Source organism: Sorex araneus, chromosome 2 (assembly GCF_027595985.1).
Source record: "Sorex araneus isolate mSorAra2 chromosome 2, mSorAra2.pri, whole genome shotgun sequence".
NCBI classification, from domain to species: Eukaryota; Metazoa; Chordata; class Mammalia; order Eulipotyphla; family Soricidae; genus Sorex; species Sorex araneus.
In genome coordinates, this window is record NC_073303.1 from 50,221,313 (window position 1) to 50,243,111 (window position 21,799).

At 49.9% G+C, this 21,799-nt stretch overlaps 1 protein-coding gene across 10 annotated transcripts in view; it reads right to left on the reverse strand.

Moving 5' to 3' along the window:
- Positions 1-206: 206 nt before the first annotated feature.
- The window catches only part of LOC101555443 (pericentrin), a 68,026-nt gene continuing 46,433 nt past the window's right edge, over positions 207-21,799 (reverse strand). For 3 of the 10 annotated variants that reach the window (XM_055126136.1, XM_055126135.1, XM_055126142.1), the window contains 19 exons: positions 21,343-21,513; positions 19,083-19,724; positions 17,727-17,829; positions 16,862-17,010; positions 15,979-16,173; positions 15,671-15,829; positions 15,348-15,540; positions 13,831-14,053; positions 13,530-13,680; positions 12,061-12,510; positions 9,184-9,392; positions 7,693-7,795; positions 6,672-6,845; positions 5,851-5,970; positions 4,661-4,890; positions 3,847-3,923; positions 2,978-3,104; positions 2,051-2,178; positions 208-1,108 (listed from right to left, as the gene is read on the reverse strand). In XM_055126136.1, coding sequence (XP_054982111.1) covers positions 1,065-1,108; positions 2,051-2,178; positions 2,978-3,104; positions 3,847-3,923; positions 4,661-4,890; positions 5,851-5,970; positions 6,672-6,845; positions 7,693-7,795; positions 9,184-9,392; positions 12,061-12,510; positions 13,530-13,680; positions 13,831-14,053; positions 15,348-15,540; positions 15,671-15,829; positions 15,979-16,173; positions 16,862-17,010; positions 17,727-17,829; positions 19,083-19,724; positions 21,343-21,513 — 3,648 coding nt within the window. In that variant the 3' untranslated portion in view covers positions 208-1,064. Of the gene's footprint in view, positions 1,109-2,050; positions 2,179-2,977; positions 3,105-3,846; positions 3,924-4,660; positions 4,891-5,850; positions 5,971-6,671; positions 6,846-7,692; positions 7,796-9,183; positions 9,393-12,060; positions 12,511-13,529; positions 13,681-13,778; positions 14,054-15,347; positions 15,601-15,670; positions 15,830-15,978; positions 16,174-16,861; positions 17,011-17,726; positions 17,830-19,082; positions 19,725-21,342; positions 21,514-21,799 lie in introns of those variants that run through there. The other 7 variants (XM_055126134.1, XM_055126138.1, XM_055126137.1 and 4 more) reach the window with 6 other exon arrangements.

The following is a 21,799-nucleotide window of genomic DNA, read 5'->3' on the forward strand; positions in this document are numbered from 1 at the left end:
CACAGTACCACAATGCAAAACTTTATAGTTTTTTTTTAAAAAGCACCCCTCTAGAGGCAGACTGGTTGGGGATGGGAGATGGACACTGGGGAAGGGATTTGTATTTAAAGGTAGTGTGCCTGAAGCCCACTCATGAATAACTGTGATTTTAGGATGACTAATTTTTTTTTGGGGGGGGAGTATTCACACCGATCAGGGTTACTCCTGGCTCTGCACTTAGGAATTACTCTTGGCAGTGCTTGGGGGACCCTATGGGATCCTGGGAATAGAACTCGGGTTGGCCGCATACAAGGCAAATGCCCTACCCGCTGTGCTATTGCTCCAGCCCCTCCGGTCCCATTTTTAATGAAATAAAATGGGATTAAATTAAATTTATTTAATGAAATAAATTTGAAAGAATTGGGAAAGTGGGTAAACTATGAAAAGTTAGTCATGAGAAGTAAGTAGTTGACAGCAACTTACAAAAACACAAACCAAGTAAGAGTACATAATTGGCAAGTAAATGCTAAATGAAGAATACTGAAAGTTAAAAAAAACAAACCAAAAAACAACATGGGTGTTTTATATAAATTTTAAGTCTCTATTTTATTTTTGCGAGTCAATGATAAAAAGTGGGTAAGACCAAATAATATGAGGGTTATTCACAAATAAAACAATGCTTTAATTTTATTCTTTATGTTTTCATTTTAAAACCCAGTTTAATCGGTACCCTTTAAGAAATAAGACTATATGTCTAAATAAGACTATATGTCTGCTCCCCCTTCTTTGGAAGAAGGCAGGTGGCTCTGCCCACATGTACAGAAGCAGCTCTTGAAGGGAGGAGTGACAACACATCTGTGTTGAGTGATGACAACAACACAGAGGGTCTGGGAAGCACTCCATTAGGCTTTGTAGCCCAATAAAAAGGTGAGACCACCCAATCTATGATCCCCGGACTGGCATCTCGGGCGCTGAGTGAGGAGAAGGCACTGCTCCAGACGATAGTTGCACTGTCAGTTTTCCTCAGGAAAAGGAAAAAAATCTCTTCCTTAAATGGCAGAGGTAAGAGCCACAGGATTTTTTATTCATTGTTTAATTTTCTGGCGGAAGGATCTCTTTGAAGTGGAATCTACATAGAAATAAAAAGTGATGGAGCAATTTGTTAAGATGGGATCACACCTTTTTGCAGGGTGGGGGCCTCCAAGTGATCCTCAGACCACTTAACTCTTAATTCATCAGCTGGCAGTTCAATTTGTGGTTCCTAAGGTGCCAGGGATTACCTAAGCCACCCCAGTCACACTTAGGGAGCCTCCAGGGCTGCACCCAGCAATGGTGAGATACAATCTAGTGCCAGGTATTGAACAGTTGTTGGTTGCACACAACCCAACCCCTGTAAGATCTCTCTGGCCCCAGAAGGGAATCTTTTCTTAAGAAGTTCACAGTATTGAACTATAACCACTGAATTCAGTATGTTGTCTTGGTAAAAATAAGACTCACATAGTTTAAATTATGATGATTAAACACTGGCCTAATAAGCTATTATATTAAACAGTGGGCTGATAAACTAATATCCTGGCAATGAACTATTTTTCATTTCCTGTGAGTGTAGAAGATGGAATAGAGGCCCAGCTAGTGATGAAGTCAGAAGGACCCATCACTTCCAGCTAAGACCAATATCCCAAGACACATCTTAGTTCCAAGACTCAGTGCTAAGGCCATGTCTACATTCTTCTTTTGGTGTTGCTGATGATAATCCATTCCTGAGACCAAATCTACACAATCACTAAATTGGATTCTGTAATCAAGATGCATTGTCATACACTCTTGATATTTTAAATTTTAATTATAAGACATAAAATATGTATTATAGTTTAGATTACTCTGGTGGGAGAGAGGGTGGTTCACACCCAGCAGTACTCAAGGATTTTTCCTGATTCTCTGCTCATGGGTTATTCCTGGTGGTACTTATGGGATTATCTGGTGTTGGGATGGAATCAGGGCCAGCAAGGCAAATGCCTTGCCCCTGAACTATGTAATTCAACCTTGCAACATAGCTAGAAAACATGAATACCTGGTGGTACTCCCCCAAGTCTTTGCTGGATCATTTCCAAATGGTGGATATATTCTGTCAAGGAATGTTCCGGATCTTGAGACACAGTCAGGGATATTTCTGATCTGGAATTTGGGGATAGAGTGAACCTACAAACGAAGCACCACATTACCTCACATCCACACAGGGCCTCAAAAAAAGACCATTAATTTCACATTAATATACCCCCAACCATTATAGACATGGGGGGGGGAGTGGGGAGGATGGTTTCACTTTGACTTTGAGAGGACTCAGACCTTGTGATGACAGTCTAATAGTACAGCCAACCCAGTTTGATCCTCAGCACCACAAGGTCTCTGAGCACTGCCAGGAGCAACCACTCGGAGCCAGGAGTAGCCCCAAAGCATTGCCTTATGTAGCTCAAATCTCCGTCTTTAATCACATTATTAATTAGTTTTTCATTGAAAGGAATTTCCCCAAAAATAATACAGAATATATCTATAGAGATCACATCTATAGACTATAGACATATCTCAACTGCCAAATAGGTGTTTGGTATTGGTAATATGTTGTGCAAGAAAAAACATTTTTCCATAGGAAAGAGATAAAGTAGAATCAACCGGGGCCTTGCATACCTCTGTATATATGTGGGTGTGAGACCTCTGTATATATGTGGGTGTGAGAGAAAACATGGTGTGCAGTATGTGAGCATGTATATGGTATGTGCATGTCTGTGTGTGCAAGCCTGTGTGTGTGTGTGTGTGTGTGTGTTGAGAGAGAGAGAGAGAGAGAGAGAGAGAGAGAGAGATGGAAATAGTGAGTGAGTGAAAGAAGATGACGTGCTGGGCCCTATCAGAAGTAGGCTGGGCATCTGCACCAATCTGCTGAGGACATCTAGTGAGGTGTCTCTGTAGCCTGTAGCCTCCAACCTAAGGCTATATAGCTCACCTTTCCCTTCTCCTCCGTAGGGAAGCTCTAGGCAAAGGATCCCTGCTATGACTCGAAGACACATCCCGGGTTGGTGGGGACTCACTGCTCTCAGGGGGAGACTCCTGATGTCGTGATATTAAGAATTCTTTTCCCAGATGATTTCACAATAAAGGGATCAGCATAAAAAAACAAATGAGTTTTAGTAGGACTTCTCATCACCAAAACATAGCACTTTTAAGAATCTGTAAGATTTATACACTTTTAAGAATCCATAGGACAATTTCAGAATGCTCTTTAAAGTGCCCATGTTAAGATGTTTTTTTTTTTTAAAGCTTTAGAAGAACCTGAGTTTGGATGACCTGCACTTTACTCCTCAATCCTGCATTGAGGAGGATTCCTCAATTACACATTCCTCCACTGCTCTGGGGCTGCTAGGGAAAACTGGGGCCAGCTTGCCTAATAAGTGACATGCACTCCTCACCTTGGAGTATGCTTAGGACCTGGAAGACTCCCAAGAGGGACTGAAAGGGGGCTCATGTTTTTGATAGGCTGATGCTAAATCAAAGCACTTCAGTTTCAAGAAGGAAGTGCCAACACAAAAACATCACAACTTAGGGGCCCACAGGAAAGCCCTAGTGGCAGGGTGGCTGACTCCAGGGGCTCCTCCCTCTATCCCTGCACGGGACTTCCCTGCAGGTGGGACAGAACTTGATGCTCTCAGCCACACCAGTGAGGAAGAATTAGACATCAGTTAGGGGAAAGGCCTTTCTATGCAGGAAACCTATCAGCTCATGGATCTAGCACTTCCATTTATTTAACAAATGTTTTTGCCAAGTTGTTTTGCTTATCACATAATAAACTATGATCTCAGAACTGTACATCCCCACCTGGGCGGGAGGCTCTACTGGGGACCAAGGCTCCTCTCCGACCCACTTCTTGCCATTTCTTAACCAGGAAACGCAATCTACAAAAAAAGAAAAAAAAAAGAAGAAGAATTAGAAAAGGGTTGGAGACACACCGTACAGGGCTAGAGCACTTGCCTTGCATGTAACTGATTGGGATTTGATCCCCAGCACCATCTATGGTCCCCTGAACCCTGCCAAGAATGATCCCTGAACAAAGCCAGGAATAAGGCCTGAGTACCACCAGAAGTGGCACAAAAAAGAAAATTCTACAAACTAATAAAAACTTAACCGAAAGCATAATTTTCATCATTCACTTTGAAATGCTCAAAATTGCCAATCACACAGGAACCCCGTCCCACTCGGGAAGTGACCCCCATGCACAGAAGAATTGGATGGATTGCAATGTCTTCAATGGGATGAAGCTAAGCGTCCTGGCACAGGGCACAGCCTAGAGGGGCCCACATATCAGTAGCTCATCTTAGGCAAATGTTCCTTTTATGTGACACAAATTTAACCAAAATATAGAAAATTCAAGTTTGAAGAAAATGCAGTTTTTAACTAGACCAGATACACCGGTTGCCAGAAAGAACTTTGGCAAGAGATACATTGTGGGGCAAACCATTTCCTGACCAAGAGGCAGCCTTCAATCTTTTTGTTGTAGAAGGTGACCATTTGTCTAGTTTTGTGTACAAGCATCATAAGTCACTACTTCAAAGACCTCTGTCTAGAGCTATTGCCTTCAGATTCCCAATGTGCCTTCCATTCGCAAAGACAGTGGTGCCTGCTGGGGCTATACCTTAAGATGGCAATCACCACCCTCACGGCGGTCCGGAACTTTGTGAAAGGACGAGATGACACTCTCCTGTCTGTTTTAGAAGGAAATACTCCCAGGTGAGCAATCATGGAGAGTGTTTCCTGCTCAGAATCTTGGAATCCACCAATCAGCAGTAACAGATACTTCTTTTGATAGATTAGGGCTTTCCTAAAGCTCTCTGCTCTCAAGTAATGCAGGTACAATTTTTCCATCTGAAAAAATACAGCACTTGATCACTGAACAAAGTACCCTGCAGGAACAGCTTACACCAACCACCAGAACCAAGAGCTTTGAATGGGGCCAGGAAGTAGCTTGCCTTATAGGTGGTATGTACCCCCTCCCACCAACACTGTTAGGTGGGGCCCAGGTAACCCCTGAACACTGAAACAATTAGATCCACATCACCAGTGGAGTGGGGCTAAAAGTTAGCTCTTGCCCCTCAAGGGAACAATAAATGGAACTATCAAGGAACCATAGTCCTTTCCTCAGCAAATACTCAGAAATCAGCCAAGAACTATGTGAGCAGAGATTATCGTGCTGCTGCAAATCCTAGCATGCTCACTAAACACAACAAAACCACTGATGCCACAGCTGCCAAGAGCCCACAATGTGACCACTAAGGGCTCTCTGGCAGGTACAGAGGGTCGATGGAGAACCACACAAGTGGGGAGTATTGTATGAGCCCTGGAGTCACCCAGAGGTTGGTGTCCAACCTCTTCAGCTGCCCTTAAGAGGACCAGGTTGGGATAATACACCAAGATTAAAGGGCTACCCAGGCTACAGAGAAGAGCACTGTACAACTGGACCAAACATCTAGTCAGCTGCTCCTCAATATATTCCCCAGGATAGCCCACCTGCTAGAGAAGGCACATGTGGACTTTATGAGGGCAGCAAGCACAGAGGATCTAGTCTATGTCCATTGGTACCACGAGACGTGGCAAAAGTTTCATTTATGTATCCAAATCCATGAGAGAAGTGCCAAAGAGGCTGTAGCTGTGGGATCATGGACAGAAAAAAACCCATATCCAATAGGTGCAGACAGTTGGAGAGGCTGGGCTTAGGACAAATGGTAACTCTTGTGATTCCCCTACATGTTCCTGAGACCCTGCAACTGCTGTCCAAAGAGGTGTCCTGAGAAACAGGTGCCCAGTCCACCCAACACAAGGCCTTACTTTCAAGCTGCCAGAGTCAGCATCCTCACTGAGGGCCGGGGCCCTCACTCCTGACTCTGGATGCTGGGAAGACATCTGCAGAACCGTCTTGTCAAGCTTCCGCATAGATTTGTCCGGCCTCTGAAAGGAACCACATGCAGCATTATGTAAAGTTGTTTTTCTCACAAAGGCACAGGACTACAGCAGAGAAGCAGGAGGCAACAGTTCTCAGCCCCAGGGTTCCCAAAGGCTCAGCCCCCAGTTGTCAGTATCCTGTTACCGGCTACATGGGTATGACCAAAACAAAGGTACTGATATGTTTAAAACTGTCCTTGACCAATCCCTTAGTCCAAACACAAATTAAGTACAAATGGATCACCAAGTGAAACTAAAACTTCTGCCATAACACTCAAAAGAGCAAATGAGCACATCACACATGTCACTTCACTCAACACTTTTTCAGAGGCTCCTACATCCTGCAGATGTAGGTCTGCAGAATCAAGGAGAAAATATTTGCAAATCATCTGACAAGGAGGTATATCAGAATATGAAAAAAACTCCCAAAAAAACAATCCATTAGAAACAGGCCAAAGACTAACAGACACTTCCTCAATGGAACTACATGGAAACTGTGCCAGACTGACACCATATGATTCCCGACCAGCACTGCTAGGTTTGATCCTGATGGCCCCCAGAATTGCCAGGGGCAAGCCCAGCTCACATACTCCTGGTCCAGCTCTGGAAGAGCAGTATGGGACTCAAAGCTCTGTGCAAAGCCCCAGGCATCAAGTGTGGGATGCAGGGCTCAGTGAATAGTCCCTGGCACCAGCTGTGGGACCTACACTTAGTGCACAGCCTTTTAGCAGGTGGTGCTTCAGGGTCTTCTCCAGCTTGGACACTGCCCGGCACAGCTCCGCTTTCTCCTCAGCCACTGTGCCAAGCGCCTTACGGAGAGACTCGTTGTCATTCAGCAAAACATCCACCAGCTGGACATGGAGCCCTGCTGCCATTTTCTTCTACAAAAGGAGAAAAGAGAAAAAAAGTGTAAAGTTCTGCTGAAAAGCATACAATCTGTTTTTCATTTTTGCTATTTTCTAGGACTATGATTTTATTTGAAATGTTTTGTTTGTTTTAGAGGCCAGAGTGATAGTACAGCCAGTATGGCACTTACCTTGTACATGGCTGACCCAAATTCAATCCTTGGCATCTCATATGGTCCCCCAAGACCCACCAGGAGTGATTCCTGAGTGCAGAGCCAGGAGTAAACCCTGAACACCAATGATGTGGCAAAAATAAATAATTCTTTTTTGGTTTTGGGCCACACCTGGCTCAAAATCTAATCAGTCCCTTCTCAATCCTCTGAGGAACAGACTATTAGGAGCTGAGCTGATATTAACTTGTTCCCACATCCCTGTCTTAGGTTCTAAGAGCCCCATCAAGATGTGACTGGGACTCACTGCACCGTCCTCTCCCAGACGTAAGACCCTTTAGCCCACAGTGGGCACAGGCCCCTGGGCAGGAAGTTGCTGGTAAGCAGAGAGACAGAGTTTAAGAGCAGTAGTGTTCCTCCTGCCTAACTTGCATGACCTCTTCAGATCAACATTGTGGTTCCCACCAGTCAGTCACAAGAACTTACACTAGTGACCTAAGCTGCAGCTAACAGGCTCACAATTTCCGGCTTAGACTGGGAATCTCACTTCCAGTGAAACAGTATAAGGGAGAAAGAGCAGCTGGGCCAAATCCTGTCTATACAAGTGCCTTATCGAGCAGAACACACAGGAGTCCCAAAGAAGGTGCATCGCAGCAATTGGAGGAGGTGAGGATGCAAGCCAACTGGAAGTAGGAGACACGGGCACTGCTCACCGGGGAGGAGCTGGGTACAGTCAACTCTGACTTGAGCTCCTGCAAGGTACACAGCAGAGACGCCACTGCCTTCTCGTTGGAGGACGTCCAGTCATGAATTGTCCTGCAGACATTGAAAGGTGCTTGTCATTTACGAGAAGTTTTAGTGTCACCAGGCTACTACCTGTGGTGCTAAGGAAGCCACACAGTGCAAGATCAAGTTCATGGCCTATACAGGCCAGATATGTGCTCTTCCAGCTCTCTGGACAATGTCCCTGGCCCCAAGCAGATCAGGAACACTGGTCTGGATTGGGGCTGGAGTGACAGCACAGTGGGTAAGGCGTTTGCCTTGCATGAGGCCAACCCGGTTCGATTGGCCTCCCATCAGCATCCCACGTGATTCCCCCCAGGCACCACCAGGAGTAATTCCTGAGTGCAGAGCCAGTAGTAAACCCTGAGCATCCCCGGGTATGACCCAGAAAAAAAAATAAATAAATAAAAGGTCTGGCTTATCCTGGCACACAGGAACTCTGCTCTGAGGATGAGCAAAGGTGTGTGCAATATCCGAGGGTCCTGTGAGGACCATGGAGGAACACACCATGAGGTGTGTCCAAGAAGGTGAGAGTCTATAGTGTGAGGCTTAAGTCCCTGGGTCCCACTGGCATCTAGTCTATGAGACCTTTCTATGTAGCCAAGAAGGACTACACTGCTCTCTGCCAGGATGCTGTGGCAGGAATCAAACTGCTCAGTGATGTCCTGCTCTAGGGACAGAGAGAAGCCACGGGAACCCAGATTCTCTTGACTCCTAGCTATATGGTAGCCACACCAGAGGTTCAGGAAAAGTGAACACAGAGACTCCTGACTTTACACCCATTGCAGTACCAGCTCCTCTCTGGGTACAGGACAAAGAATCAGACAGGGCACAGGGAAAAGCTATCTAAAATAACTTGGATTTATGTCTTGTTAGTAACAAAATATAACTTTATCACTACTTTTCAGAACAGAGCTACTCATGCCTCCATCCAAACATGGAAAGAGAAATGGAGTTTTATGAAAATCTGAACCTGAAGGTCAGAGAGGTAATTCCGGGCTTAAGATATATGCCTAGAATGTGAGTGACCCTGGTTTTTCTTTCACATGCACGCATTCTCTCATACACCACACACATTCATATACTCACAATACTCTCACACATAACTTCTATTCTCATGTATGCACACACTCATATACACATATACACATATTCACACTCAAGCTCCACATACTCTAACACATACACTCTCACACACATTCATCTTCAACTACATACACACTCCTCTTTTTCTCTCTGTCTCCCTAACTCTTCCTTCCTCCTACCCTTCCTTCAATCTGTGATTCTTACTGGGAAGAGCTTCCAGGCCCCATAATAAGCACTGAAGGAACAGTAACAACAAAAAGAACATAAAGCCTTCGAAAGATAGCTTCAGAATTCTGAATGTGACAGGAATGCGGCTATGTTCAAGTGACACACACCTGTCCAAGGTCTGGTTGATGAAGCTGGTCAGCAGCCCCGCAGCACACAGTAGCTGCTGCCTGATCTTCTCCAGTCCCTGCTGCTGTGCATGCAGCTGCTCCGACTGTGCGCTGGGCCGTGCGGCACCCTCCGCCTGTAGCTCCCCCAGCATCCGCTGCAGCTGTTTCATCTTGTGCTCACTGCGCTGACACTGCAGCTCCAATTCTCGCTATGGTGATGGCAAAACACAGAAAGACCTTCACAAGTGCTCCTAGGACCCATCACACACAGTGAGAGGTCCTTCCCTGGAACTAGATCCCAAATTGATCCAGCTCTGCAGGTCATCCCCCAGTAGTTCCCATTGGACATTATGAGTAAGAAGAACCACACAAACACCACATTCCTAAGTCTCAAGGATTCTTAGGTCCAAGACAATTTCCAGAGTGAAGGACAAGACCTCAAGAAGAGGAAACAGGATAAAGGGTCCCAGATCCAAGTTCTCCAGAAAAGACACAGAAAGTTCTCCCTGAGACACAGAAAAGATGACCCACAGACACAAACACATATACACAATTCACACCACACTCATACATCATACATTCATTCAAACACATACACAAACCACACAGTCATACATTCATTCAAATGCACATTCACATACTGCACATTCATACAGTCATTCTTACCCACACTCTTTCTTACTCATCCACACACATGTACACAAATCCAGACCCACACATTGCACATTCATCCCACACACCACACAGACACATATGTTCAGACACATACCACTCATCTACACATAGACATGTACATATTCACACATACCACATATGGACCAACTCACAGAAACATGCTCTCTGCATGTAAAGAGGCCCAGTCCCTGGGAGCCCAGCCTGAGGTTGGCACCAAAGTGGGACCGGTAGTGGCAGGCCCCTGGCTGTGGGGTTCAGGACAAGAGGGATCCATCTCCCTGTGCCAAGCTCCAGGCCCAGCAGAACCCTGGTTCTGCAGGGAGTCAGAGAACAGGAAAAAAGAGCAAGGAGGCATCTTCTGGAGCACCTTGGGTAGGCCTCACCAAGGAGAACCTCAGGAGTCAGAACCAGAGGCTGGTTTTCCCCTGAACCTACATGTGCTAAACCTCAGTTCAAACAGGGCACCTGCAGAACCTACTTCCACAAGGAAGCCAGACAGTGTGATAGGGTGGGCCTGGCATCTCCACAACAGATGAAAGATGAAATAGGGCTCGGCTGAAAATCTCAAGACATAGTTTGGGGAAGTTCTCCAAAAGGAAAGACAGGGTAGGAATGTATGAGCACCCCAACAGGTCGGGGAGTTGGGTACGGAGCCACCCAGCCCCTACCCCACACAACCACTCCACTGAAGGACATTTACCAGAGGGACCACCTAACCCAGAGCACATGTGTGACCCTTGGGAACTGGGAGAGAGAAGCAGGCACAAGGATCCATGGAGCAGGGGAGTGAGAGCTGCTGGCTGCAGATCCATTCTAGAGTGATGAGAATGTTCAGAATTGACTGCACTGAAGTACAACTCTGAGGATACTTCACCTGATATCACAACAAAGGATGCACAACAGAGACAAGGCCAATCTCTCTCATTAACAGAAATGCAAAACCCTTAACAATACACCAGCACACTCCATCTGGTGCTATGTAGAAGACTCATGCACCCAGATCCAGTGGAATTGACCCCAAGAAAGCCAGGATGGCTCTGCCTGTGGGAGTTATGTGCATTACTCAGCACACCAACCAGAAGGATAAAACCCCTGTAATTCAAGACTGACAAAGCTCCTGAGTACAGATAATGACTATGGAAGGGGCAAGGGGTATTTCCTCTGATGATTCCACGGTTGCCATTTTTTTCCAGGTAAAGACTCACTGCTGTCCCAGTCACGAAGAGTGAGACGCAGACCTTCACCACCAGCCAGGCCAGGCAAGGAGCAAGAAATGAGAGGGTAACTACATCTGCTGGCACAGGACAGGACCTTGCAGAAGGCAATCCAGAGATTTCATTAGAAAAAACAGAACTAAGAAACGGTTGAAAAAGACTAAAGCAAGAAAAATCAACCTATTAAAAGCAACAGTATTACCTCAAAATGAAATTAAGAAAATGACTCCACTTAGAAACAATAGTGTCAAAAATTAGGCCGGAGAAAAATGTAATGAAAAGTACAAACTTATCATTGAAAGAAACTGTGGAGGGGGGCCAGAGCAATAGTACAGCGGGTAAGGCATTTGCCTTGCACGTAGCCAACCCAGGTTCAATCCCCGGCATCCCATATGGTCCCCCAAGCACTGCCAGGAGTAACTCCTGAGTGCAGAGCCAGGAGTAATCCCTAAAGCTTTGCTTAGGGGTTACTCAAAAGGAAAAAAAAGAAAAAAACAAACTGAAACAAACTGTGGAGACCAATAAAATGGGATTCCACTTTCTAAGGGGTGAGCTCCCACTGCTGGCCCACTGATACCCAGTAATGCCAGACCTTGAGCCATCTCAACCAAAATCCCAGCAGCTTATCTGTAAAAAGGGAGCAGCCACCCTGGGCTGCCATGCAAGCCTGGAAGAAGGTCACATGGAGCATCAGCTTCCAAGTGAAGAACTTGCTACCAATCCACAGTGACCGAAGCCAGCTGTGTCAGATCCTCTAGTGTGTGCTGGTGGCTCTCACCAGTTTCTCCTTGTCTCTCTGCCATTCTTGCCACTTGTCTGTGTCGGCTGGGTTCAGCTGGGCTCGGCTGCGGGGGGGCCTGTGGCCCTGCCGCTCTCTCCGTCTCCCGTGCAACTGCTCTATCTCTGCCTGCGCTCCCTGCAGCAAGCCTCCCGGCTCTGGGTGCTGGGCCTGCAGGACCTCCACGGTGGCCCTCAGCACGGCACTCACCTCCTTCTCTTTCTGCAGCTCTGTGTAGCGCCTCTGCGCCTCGGCCTCCAGTCGCTGCTGTGTGCGCATGGCCTGCTGCTGTGCCTTCTGCAGTGTGGTCTGCAGCTCCCGCACCCGGGCCTGCTCCTCCTCCAACTTCCGCAGCAGTACCTGCTGTGCCTGTGTCTCCTGGAGGGCACAGACCTCCTGGGCTCTGTGGCTCAGCTGCTCTGTCAGGAGACGCTCGTGGTGCAAGGCCTCGGTTAGTTCCTGTGCGCGGCTCCGCTCAGCCTCCAGGCTCTGCTGTAGCTCAGACAGGCGGCCCCGCTCCTGCGCCAGCAGTGCCTCACAGCGAGACGACTCAATCCGCAACTCCTTCTGGAGATTGTCCTTGGTCATCTGTTCATGTTTCAGTGCAACACACAGGCGGTTACTGCGAGCAAACTGCTTGTCCAAAGACGCCTTTAATTCCTGCATTATGAAAAGGCAGGAAATTCAATGGAAGAGCAAAGGGAGAGAGAGAGGAGAGAGGGGAGAGAAAGGAGAGAGAGGGGAGAGAGGGGAGAGAGAGAGGAGAGAGAGGGAAGAGAGAGGAGAGAGGGGAGAGAGGAGAGAGAAGAGAGAGAGGGGAGAGAGAGGAGAGAAGGGAGAGGAGGGAGAGGGACAGGAGAGGAGCAGGAGGAGAGGAGAGAGGGAGAGAAGAGAGAGGAGAGGGAGAGGAGAGGGAGAGGGAGGGGAGAGGGAGAGGGAGGGGAGAGGAAGAAGAGAGGAGAGAGAGGGGAGAGGGAGAGGAGAGAGGAGGGAGAGGAGAGAGGAGGGAGGAGAGAGGAGAGGGAGAGGCAGAGGAGAGAGGGAGAGGAGAGGTGAGAGGGAGAGGAGGAGAGGAGAGGAAGAGGAAGAGGAGAGAGGGAGAGGAGAGGTGAGGGAGAGGAGAGAGGAGAGGAAGAGGAAGAGGAGAGAGGGAAAGGAGAGACAGGAGACGGATAGAGGAGAGGGAGAGGGAGAGGAGAGAGGGAGAGGAGAAAGGGGAGAGGGGGGGCAATCCTATCTCTCAGCTTCCCAAATTCCAATTCCCATCGTCCAGCCAACACTTAGATCCTCAGCAATGCTCCTTTCGCATTGCAAGGAGGCAGGACGGAGTGTCACTGCAGCTTTACTCCAGGAGCAACACTGGCTGACGGGTACATTGGGGCACCCATTCTGTTACACCCTGGCACCTTCCACCAGATGCCAGCTATGTATCTGGCCCCTTGGCCATGGACAGCGTCACTCAAACTGAGAATAACGGTAAATAAGTTCAGGAGCCAGAGGACACATGCCAAACAGTGGAGCACCACCCACAGCGAGCACCTCTGACCAACACACTGCCGGCCACAGAGATGCAGCAAGCTCTCGGTCACATAGCCCACCCTCTCCATCATCACCACCACCAGGATGCTAAGTCACGGAGCAGCCCACAGAAGAAGATGCTACCCTCTGCAACCCAGTACCTCCAAGCTTTTGGTGCTCTGGCCTTCTGTGTGCAGGTGGCGCTGGCGCTCCTCCTCAAGCCGGCTCTGCAGGCTGCACTCCCGCCCACGCTGGCTCTCTAGCTCCAGCAGCGCCGCACGTAGCTCCTTCTCTTTCCCATCCAGTACAGATCTATGTGGGGACAAGGCCAGCACCAGGCACACTGCAGTTGGGGAGGCCTTGCCTCTCCCTTACTCTCTGCCCATGCACCCTGTCCCTCCCCTCAATACCTTCCCAACACCTGTCCCCATCCTGAGCACAGCAGCCCACCAGGGGCCACACCTCAGCTGGAGAACCTCCTTCTGCACGTCATTGAGGGACTGTAGCAGTCTTTCATTCTCCTGTCTACACTCGCGGAGTTCAGATTTCAGATCCTTCGCTGTGGTCTGTTCCACCACCAGAAGCTTCTGAATGTTACTTGCTTTCTCTTGCTCTTCATTCAGCGTTTTTTGTAGGTCACTTGCTATGCATTTTTCCTGCTCAACCTTATACGCCAATAACTCAACTATAAAGAGAAAAGAATGTGGAACGGCAGCAGCCAGAGTTAGAGCAGTCATGCAGAGACTACAGGGAACAGACCTGCCTTAGAAAGGGGTCAGGAGGTGGAGGTGGGGAGGTGGGGGTTGATGAAGCTCCTGCTAGAGCAGCCTCGCAGAAACTGCAGGGAACAGACCTGCCACCGAAAGTAGAGATGGGGGAGTGTGGAGGTGAAGCCCCTGAGACCGGAACCTATTTGTTTCTAGGGGAACTGATAGAAGGACCCAAAGACAGGTAGGCAGTTAGTGGGTTAGCACACAGGGCCATGCAGGGCACATGGTGGCTCCCAGGAGTAAGGCCAGACTCTGTATAGCCCCTGGGGCACTCAGCTCCAGGATCTCCACAAGACAGATGAGGCTTCAGGGAACACACCTGCTGGTGCGTGAGAACTGCATGAAAACTTTCTGATGGTCTTCTAGAGACATTCTGCATGTCTCCAAAGAGCTAGGCAGGAAGGGCTGTGCCTCAGCACAAAGGGCCCTGCTCCCTAAGGCAGACATAAACCCAGGACACACAGGGTAATGCAGCCTGTGTGTTGGGTGACAGTCCACACCACCAGACACGACAGCCACGGGACCAGGGAGAGGCTCAAGGGACTGAGCCCGTGCTTGGCATGCAAGAGTCAAACCTACACATGCCATGCCAAGCACACCTGGGCATGGCCTCCTAAAAGGCAATCACCACAGCAGGGAAGTAAGAGTACTGCTTGAGCCACACAGTTTCTGGGGATTTTTTTATTATTATTTTTTGAGTGGGGGGCAGGGGGAGTAATACCTGGTTACGCTCAGAGTTTACTCCTGGATCTATGCTCAGGGATTATTCCTGATGGTGCTCAAGAGACCATATGGGGTGCCAGGGATCGAACCTGAGTCATCTGTGTGTAAGGGAAGTACTCTCCCTGCTATGCTATCTCTCTGCATCCAAACAGCTGCCTAGGGAGTGGGTACCATGAGGGGATCCACCTCACCACAGCAGGAAGAAGAGAATAATCTGCCTCATTTGTAGGTGACAGGAAATTTACATAAAAGACCCCAAAGAATCAACAACCCAGAAGGTAGTTCCAGGCTTTTGACTGTGGCCCAGAAGTACCCACACTGTGGATGCAGTCGCCTACTCTGCCCACAGGGTCCCACCTCTGCCTGGGCTCATGATTTAAGCCAGCCTTACCTGGTACTCAGGTGATGGACCCTGCACTGTGCCATAGCCCCAAGTGGCCCCAAAATCACTCAGAGGAATGTGGGAGGCACCAAGGCTGTACTCACCTTGTCTGCGCAGCTGGTGCTCTCGCCGGCTCCCTCGGGCCTCGGTGCTGGTTAGTGCCGTGCACAGCTGCTGCAGCTTCTCCTGGTTCTGCAAGTGTGTCAGACGTAGCTGAGCACGCAGAGCCTGGATCTCTGACAGCAGGCGGGTCCTCTCTGATGGCTGCGGGGGTTCCAGAGACTCCTGTGCTGCGCCCTGCTGGGCAGCGGCACCACTCAGAGATGCCTCCCCTGGAGGCACCAGCAGGGTGGGGCCCTGTAAACAGAGTGGGGCAGGGGGTGGGGGTTGGGGGGAACACCCACACCCACTTCCTCACAGCCCTCACCTGGTCTCGCACCACCTTTTCCAGCCTCTCCCACAGGGCACTGGAGATGCAGGGGGCATCCGAGCTCGACTGCGGCACCTGCAGCTGCTCACAGGCCCCGGGCACCACCTGAAGGAACTCCCCCTTCCAGTCTGGGTTCAGGCCAGAGGACTTCTGACCCTGGGGGGCAGCAAGTGCAGACTGAGATTGGATGATGGAACTCCCCTATTCTGGGCTGCATGTGCCCAGCCCCACCCTCCATCCAGGTCACTGTATCCAGTATACGACAGAGGTCATGGTTGACTGGCTCCTCCCGAGGACTCAACTACCTGCTCGTGCTTTTGGGTTGCTGGGGTTGGAAGCCCCCTCAGAACCGATGCTGAATCCACAACACCATGGCGCTCCCACAGGAAATGCTCAAGCGGGACTCTCGGCTCCCCCTTGCTCAGAGCACTGGGGTGGGCCTGGAACTCGGACAAAGCCAATATCTGGTGGCTCTCATCACACACCATCTGAAGCAGAGCCTGCAGGAGACAGAGAAGGGGAGTAACTGAGTTTAGGGAAATGGAGCTTGTGCAGGGGGTTGGGGGCTGGGGGTTCTGATTGCTTGTGGAAAAACAGCTTGAAGGGACAGTGCGGGAGTCTCGCAGCCCCCAACCCCTCTCGGGACAACTGGAAATACAGAAGCAGCCTGGTGCAGAGGGGCACTTTGGGATGAGCCTGAGAGATCCAATGAGAAAATCCCTCACTAAGATAGAGGCTCAAATGATCAGGGTTAAACCTGCTGGGAGGGGTGGGTACCAGCAAGGGAGGGAGAGAGAGAAACGGAAGGAGAGAGATGAAGGAAGGGAAAAAGAGAGGTAGGCAGGAGGGAGAAAGGAAGGGAGAGAGAAAGCAAGAGAAAAGAAGATGGGGAAAGGAGGGAGAGAGGGAGGGAGATGGAGAGGAAAAGGGAGGAGGTAGAGACAAATGAGGGGCAGGGTGGAGGGAGGGAGAGAGGAGGGATAGACAGATAGGCAGGCATGGGGAAGTGAAGCAGTGGGCAGTTGGGAGGATATGCAGGGAAGGCAGTATCCCCCAGGTACCCCCAGTGCTGAGCACTGGCAGGAGAAGCCCTGGCCACATGCAGGACCAGGCAGGCAACTAGTGACAGGCTCTGGTGCCACCCATTCCTGAGTCGATGACGGGGCTGTCCTGCTCCCTGTGAATCACCTTCACTTGCTGTGGGTGCAGGTCCTTCTCTTTCATGGCTGCTGGGCAGTGGCACGACTTTCTGGAAGTGGGGGAAGGCACAGCAGGACAAGCAGCTGCGAGGCTCTGGAGATCTTGGGTCAGTGTCTCTCCAAGCCCTGAGCTATCACCTAAGCACACACAAGGGCAGGGTCTAAAACCACAGTTCTAGAGGCATACCCTGGGCACTCCTCAAAAAGCATCAATGAGTCAACAATTCACTCAGAAAAGCAGTGAGTAGCATGCACAAAGCCATAGATACATAGATAGGAGCAGGTTAGAAATCAGTGTGGCGACCACCATACGGGAAGCCACAGCCAATGGAGCTGGCGGGCAACTCGGAGCTAAGCAGCACAGCTTCCCATGCTCCCCAGCTTCTGCCCAACACACAGTGGGAGGGAGAAAATGGTACAGCCCTGGGAGATGACACTGCTGAGAGCCAGGCCCTGCGAGGGAAACTGGAGGCACCCCACTCGAATAAGGAAGAAGCTAAGGTCACTCCACATTTTGGGCCAGCTGCCCCCAGATATCCTCCACACAGTCCTGTACCATGGAAGATGGGAAGCTGCACAGCAGCATGAAAGCAAACACCACCATGGGCCAAAGCACATGCTCACACACGCCTGAGTATGAGCAGTTGTGAGCAGTATGAGCAGTATCAGCATACCACAAAGCACCAGCAGATTTTCAGGAGCAAACTGCCATCAAGTTTGAAAATTCCTTGAGCACAGACCCAGAGGATCAAGTGGGGACAAAAGGGGTGGCAGAGACAGCTGGAGCAGACCCATAGAGCACCACCATGCTTAGACATCACAGGACACACAGCTGACAGGGAATGGTCACTCACCCTCTCCACTTCCATCACTCTTCCCTTCCAACTCAGGGGGAGGTGAGCTTGACTTTTCTTGAGCATCAAGAGATGTTATGATAAAATCTTCAACATCTTTTTCCTGTTCAAGTAAGTAAGCTCTTAAATAATCATGAAGTAACTTTATACAAGATAGAAATTTTCTAAGGCTTGAAATCAGATATCTGCCTACATACTAGCCAAAAAATACTCAGAACGTATGGTCACACAAAGGTCAAGTGTCTTTAATAATCTAACCATGTTACCACTTCTCAGGGATTATGTTTTTCAGTCTAAGTAAAATCTTCAGGTTTTTTAAACGTAGCATGGGGGCCAGGGATATGCTTCGTGGTAGGTAAAGCACATGCCTCAAATATGTGAGACCCCGGGTTTACTCTCTGGCACACTCCTAATTTAAAAATAAATAAACAGGGGCCAGAGCAATAGTACAGCGGTTAGGACACTTGCCTTGCACAATACGAGGCCAACCCAAGTTCAATCCCCAGCATCCCACATGGTCCTCCCCAAGCCCAACAAGAGTAATTCCCAAGTGCAGAGTCAGGAGTAACCCCTGAAACCACCAGGTGTGGTCTCAAATCAAAAACCAAAACAAAAAACACCCCAGCATAAACTATCTGCAATCAACTAGGGTTACCTCACATAACTTGTATCCCCTGTTTTTTCCTTTTCTTCTGGTCCATTAAAGAAAAATCTCAAAACCGTTAGGAAACGTACTCAAAAGTAACTTTTAAAAAAGCACATTTAAGTACCAACATTAATTTTAACACTAATGTACAATCCGTTAAATATGAAATACAGAGGTCAGAGTGATAGTACAGCAGGTAGGGTGCTTGCTTGCCTTGCCCGTGGCCAACCAGGGTTCAATTCCCAGCACTACATATGATATCCCAGGTCCCTCAGAAGTGATCCCTGAGCACTGCTGGGCATAACCCCAAAACAAACAACAAATAAGAAATAAAACTTTGAAAAGAAATGTGAAGAAAACTCCGCTGTGAGGAAACTGCATGCAGCCCGCGCAAAGATGGTTTCGTGACTGAGTCCCTGAGTTGGTAGCACCGGCCTACAGCTCGTCAGACAAGCACCACCGTGTTGAGAAAAGACATCACTTGGGGGAAGCCAGGTGGTGGGGTGCAGACAACAGGGTTTCTCCCAGTGGCCAAACCCTCTCCCAATCACTGTGGGAGTCCTCTGTAGAGTGGCTGTCCTTCCACACCAGTGACATGGCAATGTCAGCAGTGACACAACAATACCACAGCTGTGACCCTAACCCACACAATGCTCCCCTGGGGGAGCCCTCAGGCGCCCAACCTCAAGAGCCGTGAGCAGGCCACCTACCACAGATGTCCGCTGCAAGTGCTGGTCTGCTGAGGATCCTCTGTCCACTATTGGTGGAGATTTCTTTGGTGCAGAGATCTCCGGAAGACCGAGCAGCCCCGGGCAGCTAGCCTGGGACACTAGGTCACTCAGCCCGCCCTGTAGTGACACATCCAAGCTGTACTGGCTCAGGACATCCACACATGGGGTGAAGGGCAGGCCAGGCTGGGGCTCGAGGGACGAGTCTTTCCTGAGCAGCTCAGGAGAACTCCAGGAAGACAGGTCCAAAGCCCTGAGTGCATTCTTTAAGCACTCAGCCCCAACATGTGCATGGCCGAGCTCACTGGGGCTGCAGCATGAGCTGGCCTGGGGAGACCCTGGGAGGTCCCCATCAGGGATCCTCCACTGCCTGACTCCTCCCATAGGGCCCTGAGCCCCAGGCCAGGTGACCAGGTCCCGCGTGGCTTCATCAGCAGGAGACGCTGCCGGAGGACACAGTCCATCAGCCTCTTCTCCATCACTAGTGCTGCTGCCTGCCTCTGCGCTCTGGCTCTGGTAGTTCATGCTGTGTACCAGATGGTTCAGTTTCTCTTGCAGCTGCTTCACTTGAGTTATGAGGTCAACTTTTCCCAGCTGATACTTGCCCAGGGGCTCTTCCTCGTCCTGCAGGTAATAAAGCATGTGAGGTCACCAGCAGACAAATCACTTGGGGCATGGGGTCAGGAATCCCCCTGTCAATCTGCAGCAGGCGGGGTGGGAGCAGGAGCAGCCTTGGGCAGGGGCAGGGGCAGAGGAGTGCCACTCCTCTGAACTGGAAGAAGGGAGACTTCCAGAGGGTAATGAAAAGGGGGCAATATCTAAGTTTGGGACAGTTCATCACTTCAAGGTTCCCAGGGCCGTTAAGAATCAGGTCCTGGGAGCCCACAGACATGAGTGTGCACAGCAGCTGCGGCTGCTCCACAGCTCTGGCTTGGGGAGGCCTGAGACTTGCAGCAGACCCGCTGGAGGGAAAGTCGGGTCAATCCTGTCAGACTCATGCCCTCGGCTACTCAGCAACAGGCCCACCCCATCCAGGCTCTGACGAGAGCAGAAGAGAAGGATCCAGCTCCACACAAATGCTCCCAAAAGCAGGAAGGTCCGTGGCAGACATCAGTACAGACATAACAAGCACTGTGACCCCTGGGGCAAGGGCCCGTCATCAGGGCAGAGTAGAGTGGGGGGATGCGCTTAAAGGGACTCTTCAGTTCTACAGACAGATGAAGATGCATGAGTTCGAGCTGCCAGGCAGACAAGAACCAAAGCTGCTCCCCAAGACACTCTCACCCTGATTCCTGTGCCAACTTACTGAGGACAGAAGGATCTTCTAAAGGGAATAAAGGTCGATCCTATGGTCAAACACTGAGATATACAGGCCTCTGACTCACAAGACAACGTGGGGTTTCCTGGCTGCAGCTCCCAATACCCCAAAGCTATCTTCCTTCAGCATTCATACATGCCCCTATCATATGAAGCTACAGAATGTTTCCTGACATTTGAAAATCCCAGGCCAGACTCTGTCATCCAGCACAGCTGCAGTGTGAAGACTGGGGAACAAAAGGCCTTAGAGCTCATGGGGCCACTAGTACTCATGGCGCACTCTGGGAGGAGTCCCCAGGAGGTCAGGTAGGACCAGCAGGGGCACTGTACTGTGGTTGCTGGGGTAGCAGTCTGTCAGCTGCTACCCCAGCAACCACAGTGGTGTCTGCAGTGGGACAAGGGGCCTGTGGCTCTATGCATAAGTAGCTATGGAACAGGCTCAGCTCACATGGAGGAGCAGCAGGAGTGGTAGTCCGCACCCCAGGTGCCACACTGCCATGATACATGAGCCCACCATGCCCAAGACAAGAAAAATCGACTTCCTGGTGGCATCTGTTCAGTCTGCAGGGCAGAACTGGTTCTAGTTTATCTGTTCACCTTGTGGGGAGCAGGAAAGAAGCAAGCAGGAAAAGTCAGAGGCACCGAAGCTCAATCCACATCTCGTAGGAAAGGAACCCTGGTCCCATGGCACTTGGGCAGGGACTGGTGTTCACAGGACAAAGCCAGAGCCCACCCTGGGCCTAGTTCCCCCTTGTCCCAAGCAGGCAGGAAGAAAATGTCACCGCTAACCAATCCCCAGCAGACAGGTTTGGCACCCAGAAGGATATGTACTGCTCTGCTGGGACAAGCGCTGTCTGCCCCAAACCATAGCCAAACACTGTGGGCCACGGAGCCATACGCGGCCATGCCACACTGTGCCACATACCTGCACAGGTGCTTCGCTGCCATGGTGGCCCTCAGCCTTCACCAAGAGCAGCTCAGAGCACAGCTGCTCCTGGCGGGCACTGAGCACCAACATGTTGTCACACTTGAGGGGTCCAGCATCAGTGAAAACCACCAGGGCTTTGTCCGGGTGCAGCTCTGCCGCCACTGGACTCTGCAGCACAGAAAAGGATGAGGTGCTCAGAAAGACACGGGGACGTGTCACTGCCTACAAGTCAGAAGTATGCCTGCCAGCAGGCTCCTAGAGAGACACAGGTGACCCTCAAGCCTCAAGGTAGAGCCTCAGACCAGAGCTGCCGCAATGTGAGATATGCACATGGCTTAGGATGCCAAGGGCATCAAGCTCACTGACACAGCCCTGCACTGTTGTGGGACACAGCCAGTGACAGCCTCAGGTCCACACAAGAGCAGAGTGCATAATATTTCTGAATAAAATTACT